At 44.4% G+C, this 12,595-nt stretch overlaps 1 protein-coding gene across 2 annotated transcripts in view; it reads left to right on the top strand.

Annotated features, from left to right (window-relative positions):
* Positions 1-12,595, top strand: part of CFAP92 (cilia and flagella associated protein 92 (putative)) — a 79,566-nt gene that overhangs the window by 18,009 nt on the left and 48,962 nt on the right. For both annotated transcript variants that reach the window (XM_043551176.1, XM_043551175.1), the window contains exons 5-6: positions 3,387-3,518; positions 7,711-7,822. In XM_043551176.1, coding sequence (XP_043407111.1) covers positions 3,387-3,518; positions 7,711-7,822 — 244 coding nt within the window. The remainder of the gene's footprint in view (positions 1-3,386; positions 3,519-7,710; positions 7,823-12,595) is intronic.

Raw genomic sequence — 12,595 nt, 5'->3', positions numbered from 1 at the left:
CCTACGGAATTGGCGTCCCGTCTCGCTCCTCAGCACGGACTACAAGGTCGTAGCGAAAGCCATCTCGCTGCGGCTGGGGTCCGTGCTGGTGGATGTGGTCCATCCCGACCAGACGTACACTGTCCCAGGCCGGACCATCTTTGACAACTTGTATTTGGTCTGGGACCACTTGGAGCTGGGCGTAGGGATGGTCTGTCGTTCGCCCTCCTGTCCCTGGACCAGGAGAAGGCATTCGACAGGGTGGACCACGGGTATCTCCTGGGCATCCTGCGGGCGTTTGGCTTCGGGCCCCAGTTTGTGGGCTTTTTCCAGGTGCTGTACACTGACGCAGAGTGTCTGGTCAGGCTCAACTGGACCCTGACTGAGCTGGTCAGCTTCAGGCGGCGAGTACGGCAGGGGTTCCCCCTCTCGGGCCAGCTGTATGCTCTGGCGATCGAGCCCTTTCTCCATCTCCTCTGCCGGAGGTTGGCGCTTCGGGACCCGGAGCTGCGGCTCATCCTGTCGGTGTACGCTGACGACGTGCTCCAGGACCCCGACTACCTGATGTGGGTGGAGGCCTGCCAGGCCGTTTACTCGGTGGCCTCCTCTGCCTGGGTCAACTGGGTCAACAGCTCTGGCCTGGTGGTCGGGGATGAGTGGCAGGCAAGCTCCCTCCCACCCGTGCTTCAAGCCATCTGGTGGAGCGTGGGTCGCTGTTCTATCTTGGCGTTTATCCGCCACGCATCCTTCTCCACCGGAGAACTGGCAGGATTTGGAGGCCAGGGTTGGTGAGCGACTGTGGAGATGGACAGGACTGTTCCGGTGTCTCTCCCTGCGAGGGAGGGTGCTGGTGCTGAACCAACTGGTCCTGTCCATGCTCTGGCACCGGCTCAACACCCTGAACCTGGCCTCGAGGATGCTGGCCAGGCTCCAGAGGATGGCTCTGCAGTTCTTTTGGCCGGGGCTGCACTGGGTCTCTGCAGGGGTTTTGAGTCTTCTCCTGGAAGAGGGAGGACAGGGCCTGGTTTGCTTGCGCAGCCAGGTCCATGTCTTCCATCTCCAGGCCCTGCAGAGGCTCCTTTATGGTGCAAGTAGTCCGGCGTGGAGCACGTTGGCGCACGCCTTCCTCCGAGGGCTCCGATATGACCGGCAGCTCTTTTTTCTCCATTGGAGGCCTTCCGCGAGACCTCTCCGAGCTGCTGGTCTTCTACCAGGACCTCCTCCGTACTTGGAAGCTTTTTTCAGTGACCAGGTCACTTGTGGCCACCGAGGGAGCGACCTCCTCGCGGACCCCTGCTACACAACCTTGATCTCCGTGTGCAGGTGGCACAGTCTCCCTCGGTGTGTCGGAGGTTGGTCCTGGCAGAAACCACCAGAGTCGGAGACCTCCTGGACTACGACAGGGGAGATTGGGTGGAACCGCGCACGCTCGGATGACGCATGGGGCTCTCCACCCTTCTGATCCCTAGGCGCGTACTCCAGGAGTACTCTTTGTCACCCGATTCTCTCGCTTTCCTGCGGCGAGCCCTGCGAGAGGGCGTTCCCCGCCCACCCCTCACCCCTAGCCCTCCAGACATTTTTCTTGGGCCTCTGTTCCGCGAGCCCCCCCGGCCTCCCTGCTCCCACACTCCAAACAGGCTGCATACCCTGCAGCCGGTCCGGTTTCGAACCGCGCCCAGAAACCATCTGTACACACTCATGCTCCATACATTGCATTTCCTCACCCTCGAGTCCCACCATTTGGTGTCAGGGTGGGACTATCTTCCACCTAAAGAGGGTGAGGAGCCCCGGTGGGTCAGCCTTTATTCCACCTTGGTCCCACGGCCCGCCGGGGACATTGGTTGGCGGCTCCTTCATGGAGCCGTGAGCACAGGCATGTACCTGGCACGGTTCACCCCTATACCTGAGGCCTGCCCCTTTTGCGGCGTGAGGGAGAACCTGGCGCATGCCTACCTCGAATGCGCCAGGTTGCAACCCCTATTCCGGCTCCTCCATAATCTCTTGTTGAGTTTCTGGCTGCACTTTTCCCCACACTTGTTCCTCTTTGCACACCCTATCCATGGCCCCATGAAGTCGCGAGACCTCCTCGTCAACCTCCTCCTGGCTCTGGCCAAAGTCTCCATCTGTAATACCAGGAGGAGGATGTTGGACGAGGGGATGCTCTGCGACAGTGGGGCCTATTTCCATTCCTCCCTAGTTTCACGCATCCGGGCAGAGTTCCACTGGGCCGTGTCCGCTGGCTCCCTTGACAGCTTTGAGGAGCAGTGGGCGCTGTCTGGGGTTCTCTGCTCGGTGTCCCCATCTGGTATCCTTGTTTTGAACCTCTGACCTTCACTCCGATCCCTGTTTTTCATTAGTTGTCCCCCGTAATCAGTTGGTCCCTGGGTCCCGTGGTCCCTCCCGCTAGGTTGGGAGAGGGGCCTTTAGCAGTGGGCAGGCTTGCGCCTTCCCACTTCCCAGGTTTTCCAATACAACCCTGCTACAGGCCCCTTTTGTGTAGTGAGGGAGTACTTCTGTTTTAAAGTTGCACGCCTTTTCTTTTCTCATTTTTACTCTAATAATAAAATAGCTGTGTTTGCTCAGGAAAGCTCTTCCAGTTCCATGTATTTCAGTGGAATCAAAAATGATGTCCTTATCTCACAAGATATTTTATGTATAAATTTCAATTACTGGCAGGTAGACTGCTCTGTGGATTTTTTTAAAAGTGAGTTGTCACTACCAAATAAAATATTTGAAGAAATACTAAGAGTTTTGTCAGAATAAAGGATCTGTTAGTAAGAGTCTTTAATGAAGCTTTAGATTCCTATCTGTCAAAGCAATCCAAGCATGTAATTCTCATCTACCAGGAAATAGGAATTGCTGGGATTGGAAACTCATGTGTTTCACTCTCAGTGTTTCCTGCTGATTCTTGTGGAGGGCATGAGAGTTTGGAGCCAGTCATTTATGCAGCAAGGTGAGGGCAAAAAGGGTGAGAGGCCAGAGGTTCCACCTCCTAAACTCTCATTCCATAAAGAATCTATGCCTAAAGGTCAATTTCTCTCATCTGTTCCCATGGCTTCTTGTGTCTCCTGCAGGAGTAATCTGCCATGAGCTCCTATGAACCTCAGCTGCCCCCTCAAAGTGTATTATATAGCACAAAGAGTGAAAACCACTTATGCTAGCTACCTCTGCAGGTTTTGGAAGGAACCTTCTGGCCCTGCTTGACCTTTACCTCCAAATGCACAGAACTGTGTGCTCATAAAGTGGGTTCCCTTGGATCACAGGGGAGGGGAGAGCATGATGTGGAGGAGACACTTACCCTGCTGTGACCCAAAAGGGAGGCCTGAATAGTAGATAAAATACAACAAAAATAAGGCAAAATGAAGATGTCTGAATGGAAATTTCTTGTTACCTTTTTCCCCCTCCAGGTGGGGTAAAATATACGGTGTTATTGCAAAGAAAACTCTTTGAGGACAATCAGCCAGAACACAGCTGTGTTAAAATTAAAGGTGTGAAAGTACCCAGTGCACCAGAGAAACCTGCAATGGGTCTTGCAGCAGGTAGAGTTGTATGAACACAGGCTGGGTGGGGATCCTGGGATAAGGATCCCAGGGAGGGAAACGGGGGCTGGGAGCTGGAAGACAGGGACTGGAAAAACTAGGATTCATCTGCAGAGCCCAGAGGGAGAGAGGCTGAAACGGGCTAGGCAACGATACTAGGGCTGACATGAGTATTTGAGGGTGTGAGTGTGGGGATTGAGAGGAGTAAACGGGTGAAGGAGCGGCATGACTGACACAGAGGCTGACCAGGATGTAGGTAGAAGGGGTCAGGCAAGGGGAAAAGGGTCAGGAGGGATGTATACCCACTAGAGCACTTTCCCCTCCAGAACCTGGAGTGGAACACAAGATTCCTGAGTTTCACCATTCATCTACTGTCAGCAAATATCTGTGACGCTCACTGGCAAAGTGTTTCTGATTCCCCTCACATGGCTACTTTTGCTACCAGTTACCCTATTAGCTGAAGTGACAAAGGACTGTTATGTGAACCTAAAGATTCCAACCCTGCGGATGACCTATGTAGGGCTCAGTAGGATGCCACATAAGGGGATCTGTCTATAGTTTGCTTTATTATAAACCTAGGAAATTACACACACAAAACTGTTAAAAGAACGTTGTTAAGGTTGCAGAGTCAAGCACTCGGAAGTTAGAAAATGCCAGAACTGCCTGTGCTTGACTATGCACTTTTTTGTGTTCTTTTAACATAGTTTTGTGTGTGTGTAACAAATAGTACTGTTTAGAGCGGAACCACCTGTGAACCTCCATAACTCTGTTCTGATCTTAAATGTCTCTTAGGGAAGTACTTTCCTTTTTTTTATTAATGAAACATTGTAGTATTAGAATTTTGTTTTCTCCTCTTAGACTATGGTACTGGGCTTGCATTTTTTCAGATGGAGGTGTAAAACTGAGACCCTGACTACTAAAGATCATTAAAGATCCAGTGGAAAATTTTACAATTTCAGTGGTGGGTGTTAGCATCAACTGTAATGTACTGGCTCTCTCTATGTATGTACTTGTATGTTGGCAATAGTGCCATCTAGTGGCTGATTCACATAGAGGATAGTGGACCTGCTACTATGACCAGCAAGGGAGATAATTCAAGTGGTAGAAGTCTGTGTTTTTGGAATGGAAGGACAATAATTCTGGCTTCTTATCTGCATAGGTGTATAAATTATCTAGTTGTTGCCTGAAGCAGGTAGATGTTGTTACAGTGTCTTGGCCAGTTTCCATGTGGACAATTGCATTTTTCTTATTTAAATGGATTCCCTTCCAGTTTCAACTAAATAGAGTTCTGCATTTCCTGCCCTAAACTGTTGTATAATGTTGCTGTAAACAGCTATATACGTGTGTTATTATTTATAAGTAACCAACAACAAAGAACAACCTTATGTAACCAAGAAACATGAGTGCCTATTGCTAGGACTTAGGGTTTTGTTGGCACAGATAGATTCTCTAGTAAGCTACAGTACAGCCTAGATTTCCTGTTAGGGAGTCCTTTGCTAAGAGTAGTCACCTCCTGCAGGATGATGATTAGCTTGGCTGAGTGTGGTACATTATAGCATGACCGTAGGCATGTATCAGTGTTACACTCAGATGTATTTCTCCCCTCTTAGGGCTAAATCCTGCCTTGCACTATACTAGGGAGAAAAGAGTGCGTGACCTTTAAAAGCCCTACTGCTCAAGAGCACTTGGGATTGCATCCAGCTGTGGTGTCAGTCCACACACTGACAGGTTTCAGAGTAACAGCTGTGTTAGTCTGTATTCGCAAAAAGAAAAGGAGTACTTGTGGCACCTTAGAGACTAACCAATTTATTTGAGCATAAGCTTTCGTGAGCTACAGCTCACTTCATCGGATGCATACAGTTTCCCCAGTATGCATCCGATGAAGTGAGCTGTAGCTCACGAAAGCCTGTGCTCAAATAAATTGGTTAGTCTCTAAGGTGCCACAAGTACTCCTTTTCTTAGTCCACACACTGAGTCTCCAAGTGGGCTTTATTCAGCTCTGCAAAGTGCCTGTTGCTGGGCATATACGTCATTCTTACTTAGTAGAGCAGTAAACAGCACATTGCAGCCTACCTGTATCCTGTAGCTGCAGAATGGCTCTTGTGCCAGATATGCAAGCAGTACCTACCTCTCCACTCCCCTTCCTTGCTCAGTTCCTCCAGGCAGTGGTAGCAGGGTTTTGCGCGTAGTTGGTAGAATATCCTCATATTTAATTAGAAATTTGCTCTAATCGCCAACATCAAGGATGCTGAATTTCACTGCTAAAATTGCACAATACTTTTCTTTAATATATTTCAACTTTTTGAATTTCCTGCTCTATTTTATCTTTTAATTAAATCTTTATTGAATTCTAAGCTCAGGAGACATATTGTACCATACTGATAGTACATAGAGAGCATATAGGGCCAGATCCTCAGCTGGCTGTAGTGGAGTTAATGGAGCTGTGCTGATTTACACCACCTGGGGATCTGGCCGATAATATTGAGCATGTGCTCATTTTGTATTAATATTAGCTGTAATATCAAAGACAAAATCTGACTAAAATATAGTAACATCTGGCATAAATAAGCAAAAAGGAATATATTATTCCTTAGTATACACGAACTTCCACACACAAATCCTGACAGCAAAGTCAATACCTACCTAAACACAGGTTTCAGAGTAGCAGCCATGTTAGTCTGTATCTGCAAAAAGAACAGTAGTACTTGTGGCTTACAAATTTATTAGAGCATAAGCTTTCGTGGGCTACAGCTCACTTCATCGGATGCATGGAATGGAACATATAGTAAGAAGATAGATATATATATACATACAGATAAGTTTGAAGTTGCCATACAAACTGTGAGAGGCTAATTAGTTAAGATGAGCTATTATCAGCAGGAGGAAAAAAAAAAACTTTTGTAGTGACAATCAAGATGGCCCATTTAGACAGCTGACAAGAAAGCGTGAGGATACTTAACTTAGGGAAATAGATTCAATATGTGTAATGACCCAGCCACTCCCAGACTCCACTCAAACCCAAGTTAATGGTATCTAGTTTGCATACCAATTCAAGTTCAGCAGCTTCCTGTTGGAGTCTGCCCCCGAAGCTCTTCTATTGCAAAATTGCTCCCGACGTCAGACCTGCGTCTATTCACTCTTTCGCATAGAGACCGTCCGGCCCGGCCAATCTGTCCTAAGGAATGATCACTCACTCTCACAGATCTTGTGGGGCGGGCTGGTCCTCGCTTGCGGACAGCCCCCCAGCCTGGGGCAGATGCTCTCCAGTGACCGCACACCACACGGCAAGAACACTAACCTAGGAACCTATCCTTGCAGCAGGGCCCGATGCATGTTTATTCAAGTGACAGCATCATGGGACCTGATCACGCTGTCAGGGGCTTGTTCGCCTGCACATCTGCCATTGTGATGTATGCCATCGTGTACTGGCAATGCCCCTCTGCCATGTGCATTGGCCGGGCCGGACAGTCTCTACGTGGAAGAGTGAATGGATGCAAGTCTGATGTCGGGAATCATGGCATTCAAGGACTGGTGGGAGAGCACTTCAACCTCTCTGGCCACTCAGTAAAAGATTTAAGGGTGGCAATTTTGCAATAGAAGAGCTTCGGGGGCAGACTCCAACAGGAAGCTGCTGAGCTTGAATTGGTATGCAAACTAGATACCATTAACTTGGGTTTGAGTGGAGTCTGGGAGTGGCTGGGTCATTACACATATTGAATCTATTTCCCTAAGTTAAGTATCCTCACGCTTTCTTGTCAGCTGTCTAAATGGGCCATCTTGATTATCACTACAAAAGTTTTTTTTTTTTTTTCCTCCTGCTGATAATAGCTCATCTTAACTAATTAGCCTCTCACAGTTTGTATGGCAATTTCCATACAATTTATCTGTATGTATATATATCTATCTTCTTACTATATGTTCCATTCTATGCATCCGATGAAGTGGGCTGTAGCCCATGAAAGTTTATGCTCTAATAAATTTGTTAGTCTCTAAGGTGCCACAAGTACTCCTGTTCTTTTTACCTAAACACAAACACTATGCAACACTAGGTGTGTCACTACTCAAAAAATACCACTGTAGGTAACATACTTTTCTGTTTTCCGAGAGATTTGTAGTTGTATTTTGACTAGTCTTATGGGATGCTCTGGAAAAGGAAATATTAGTAACAAATGTGAAACCTGTTTTACCTCAGGGGAAAGTAAGCCTTTACCAGAGGAAGCTGAACTGTATGAGGCACCAGCATCCCTTTCTGTTTTCCAATCTTTACTTCCTCCCTCAAGGACAGATGACTTTCCTTCAGTGAGGTAAGAATGTCTTCTGTTTACCACCAAGGATGTTATCCTGGGATATGCTATGATTTAAACAGAATTGAAAGCAGCTGGTTTTTTAAGGGTTGTCATGGTTATGCTCTGATTTCAGGGTCTGCTAACTCTGATTTTTTGCATCCACATCTGTTGGAGTTATATTAACTGTTACAAAGAAACAGCATAATTAAAACACCCTTTAGACTAAAATATCAAGCTATGTGTGGTTTATTTTGGGAAAAGTACCTTTTACAAAAAATACAAACGTGTTACTTGCATAAAATTATCAACCAGTTTATTTCCAGACACTTTCTTTCCTTTCAACTGAGTCAAGCGGCTTCAGAATTGCCGGAATTAGGAAGTATGAATAAAACTAGATGCTTGCACTAGAAAATGTGATAATGGCTATTGGCAAGAGAGAGAAAATGGGATGCAGTGGCAAGAGTGTGGAACGTAGTGACCAAGTATGTGGAAATAGATTATCTCTGTGTGGAAGCTGAGAAGGAGAAAGCTTTTTCCTTGGTTTGAGTGTGTTGTTTTGAATATGTCAGCTGGGTCTTTTATTGTGAGATTATGGTGAAAGTGTGAGAAGTTTGGACAGCCGTTTGTGAGAATGCAGTGATATAAGTCCCAGTCTCTTCTTGGCTACATGCCTAACTTTTTGTATGCAAAGAGCTTTATTTCAGTTTTCTTATTCTATTAGAGTTCTGTTCTGTTACATAAACTGTTTAGTACTGAAATATGCCATTTGGAAGAACATTTTTCAAATGATGAGGATGGAAACAACATTAAGACATTAACAGAAAGTTTTGTATGCAATAATCACCATTGGTTTGTGAGCTGAACAAATTTATTCTGTAAATACTGATATTTACAAGGCCAAATTCTGCTCTGATACACTGGTGTAAATGTTGGGTAACTCCCTTGAAACAAGTGGGAGTCACTCTGGATTTACATTGCTGTAACTAAGAAGTTCATGGGCTAAATTCTGCTTTATTTACAAGAGCAATTGTTCATATTGTTTAATGACTCAGAATCGCTGAATAGTTTTTAAAGTCTGGTACAATTATCAGTAATGTACTTTCCTGACAATAAACATGCAACATCCTAAAATTTTACCAAAGCCTACAGAGTTCAGGGCACTGGAAAAAATGGTTTTTTAAAAATTAGTCAATCAAAAGAAATCAAATTGACAGTGTCCCATAATATCCATTGTTAATAGAAAGCTTTGCATTTTGGTGATGTAAAAATAATTAAGCAAATGAAGGCAAATGGAGTGCATTTCCAGTTCAACGTCTTAAAAACAAAACAGTTTGTGTTGCATTTTTATTGACTTACTCAGGGTTTTCACTTTTTTTCTAAAGGTCTTGTCCGTGTTGATAGGTACACTATACTCTTGTTATCAGATTCTTAGACCATTTTACTTTCTATCACACAACATTTAGAATTTCTTCATCGTAAGGCATTTGAACAAGATTTATGCAGAACTCTCCTTTCCTCATTACTGATAGAGCCAAGATTATGGGCCTGATCAAATCCCAGTAAAGTCAATGAAAAGATTTGCATTGATGTCAGTGGGCTTTAGAGCAAACCCTACTGGTAGACTCTTCTGAGCAATGTATGTGTACTAGGAACAGAACTCATTAGCATGGGTTACTACTGTAAGGCTACATCTACACTGCCAACCACTGGCGGCATGTAGGGTATGTGTAGCTACGTGCCACAGTGCAAAACAGGCCACATCCACACTGAGGTGTGTAGCTACACGTGTTAGTGAAAGGCTCAGGCAACGGGGAGCTGCCAGAACCTTTTTCTGCTGCCTCCCGCCCCTGCTGGAGCCTTTCCCTGCAGCGGGACGCTAAATTGCTAAAAATAGCAGTGTAGATGGGGGAGGCACTGCTTGGCCATGTAGAGAGCCATATAAGGTTCATACCCACAGGGTTCAAACATGTTTTTACTTTAGTTGCCTAAGGAGTGCCTCGCCATCTACACTGGTATTTATATCCATGCTTTGGGGGGGAGAGGGGATTGCAGTGTAGATACTCTACACACTGTTATGTAGAGCGTACAGTGTAGACCTACCTTAAAGGTATGCCTACATTGCAGTAAAAAACATGTGGATGGCCCCTGCCAGCTGGGCTAAGGGACTGTTTAGTTGCAGTGTAGATGTTTGGGCTCAGGCTGGAGCCTGGGCTCTAGGACCCTGCGTGGTGGGAGGTCCCTGAACATCTTCACTGCAATAAAACAGTTCCTTAGCCCAAGTCGTGAGAGCCCAAGTCAGCTGGCACAGGCCAGATGTGGGTGTCTGACTGCAGTGTAGACATACCCTAAGTGTAGGTTGCAACTCAAATGATTTTGTGCTGTATATACAGAATAAAAAATATCACAAATCTCTGTAGAGGTGGAGAACTTCAAAAACAGGGTTGAATTGCCCATGCAAGCAAAATACTCTGATTTTATTTCAAATGGTGTTTTGTGTGAGAGGAACAGCATCTTTAAGGATGAAATGATTGTCCCTGTATTTAAAAAAATAGTACCTTGCTTTGAATATTCCAGTGTTCCAAATGTTCTAATACATTGCTTTGACCTGTTAGAAATCAAACATTTGTTACATAACCTTGAGCTAATTTTATAGTAAGTTTTGATAAGCTGCTGTTTGTGTTTAATTTCTTGTTACAACTTCTCTAATGCTTCTTGGTTTGCTGTATTTGCTCTCTTAACAATTCTGAGTTCCTGCTTTGTAGACTAAATAGGTACTTCCTAACCATTTACAGTGTATTTTGGCTTGGCAGTATTCAATTGTCGTGTTTTTATAATTGACAGATAGTATTGATATTTATTTTTAAGCATTTTTTTCTATTTCTGTCTATATAAAATTTTCATAGTTGCAGGAAATTATGAACTCGGTGAACTCGAGTAATATCCAGCATACATACTGACAGTTTTTAAAAAAAAAAATACGACTTTTTTTTTTTTAAAAAGTTGAAAGCACAAGGTAGTTTACCTCTCAAACAAATTCAACTTTTAGATTGACCTAAGTAGAAATCCTCTTTATGCAGGCATAAATTACTTTTCTGATTGTTAGGCACAAACATACATGTTTTCAAGATCAGACTTGAACAGTTCACAGAAGTTCTTTAATGACAGGTTTCAGAGTAGCAGCCGTGTTAGTCTGTATCTGCAAAAAGAAAAGGAGTACTTGTGGCACCTTAGAGACTAACAGATTTATTTGAGCATAAGCTTTCGTGAGCTACAGCTCACTTCATGCAGCCGATGAACGGACCTGTAGCTCACGAAAGCTTATGCTCAAATAAATTTGTTAGTCTCTAAAGAACTTCTGCAAAAAGAAAAGGAGTACTTGTGCCACCTTAATCTCCCATGTGCATTTTAGTGGAATAGAAATTGAATGGCATCATCGGCACTGCATATGAATGCATAGAGACCGTTAGCTTTGTGTCTCAGGGGTTTTCTAACCAATATTTCATTAGTGGGAGGGAGTCTACAGTTAATGCACTCCATTGACTCTCCAGTGCTGTGTAATACTTCTCAAAATCAATATTAGTTCTTCATAAATTTGATGACTGAAAAATGAAAACCCCTAGCATATGTCACTATTGCTCTTTTCCATATATATATATATATAAGGGTTATCATTCACTCTGCAATAAGGCTGTGTTAATCTTTCATTATGAAACTATATGAAACTCTGCTCCATTTTGAATACGGAAATGAGTTAATTTTTAAACATTTTTTATGTATATCCATGAAATTTACAAAAACAGGAAGCAAAACATTTTGCTGTGTCTGCATGGACATTAATGATTAAAAACTGAGTTTCATTACAAAACTTTGTGCTGAGAGTCATATGACTGGCTGAACCATACCATTATGACACTCAGTCAGCTGTTCCCCTTGTAGGCTGATTCTTGGAGTAACAGACTTGAGCTTTGTAATGCCAGAGCTTCCCAAATCACAACAGTTAAGTTTGATCAGTTTTCACAGCATGATTTGATCTTTTATAAGTGGAGACACTGCTTGCGATGAAGGAGGCGAGTCCCTTCCCAATTTCTTACTATCCTGTTTCTGTCCCCTTTAATCTATCAGAGAGGGTGATTCTTTTTGACTCCTGCTCCACCATCCCCAAATATACTGAAATGATACTTAGATATAGTTGCAGCACTGTGCCTGCAGTCTTTGTGTAGATAGGCAGGAGCTTGAGGGGTTTCTTTTCTTTTTTTTTTCTTGGATAAAAATTCCAACTTCAGTTAAATGGGGCAAAATCATGGTCTCATCGAAGTCAATGGGAGTTCTGACTTTGACTCAACAGGACCAGCTTTTGACCATAATGTCTGTAAAGCCCCCTGAAACCCTTTGGTGGAAGGTGCTAAGTAAATACAAAGTATAGCACATATGCCATTAACACCTGGACTGTTACTGCCTCTAGGTGTCAAAACTTAGTATCTTTGCAGGTCACCTTTAAAATGTTTGACAGGGTAGAGAGTAATCCAGGAAAGTAGGGGGTTAGACCCAGTTCATACACTGACTGAGAGAGATGCTGCTGAGGTGACTCTGCCACATAATGTTTACTAACTGTTTGGCATGATAAATGTACATGATGCTGTACAGAACAGGACATTGACCTTGCAGGGTTGGGGAGTCACATGGCATGTATCAGTGAAGGCGATGATGATGGGGAACCAGCCTGGTGACCCAGGGCTTTATACTGGAAAAGGGGAAAAGACTTTAAAAGGTAGCCCGGAAAGGGGCTTGGAA

This window comes from Chelonia mydas, chromosome 7, assembly GCF_015237465.2.
Source record: "Chelonia mydas isolate rCheMyd1 chromosome 7, rCheMyd1.pri.v2, whole genome shotgun sequence".
Classification (NCBI taxonomy): Eukaryota; Metazoa; Chordata; order Testudines; family Cheloniidae; genus Chelonia; species Chelonia mydas.
Note: the sequence above shows the minus strand (reverse complement) of the source record. Positions and strands in the feature narration are given on the sequence as shown.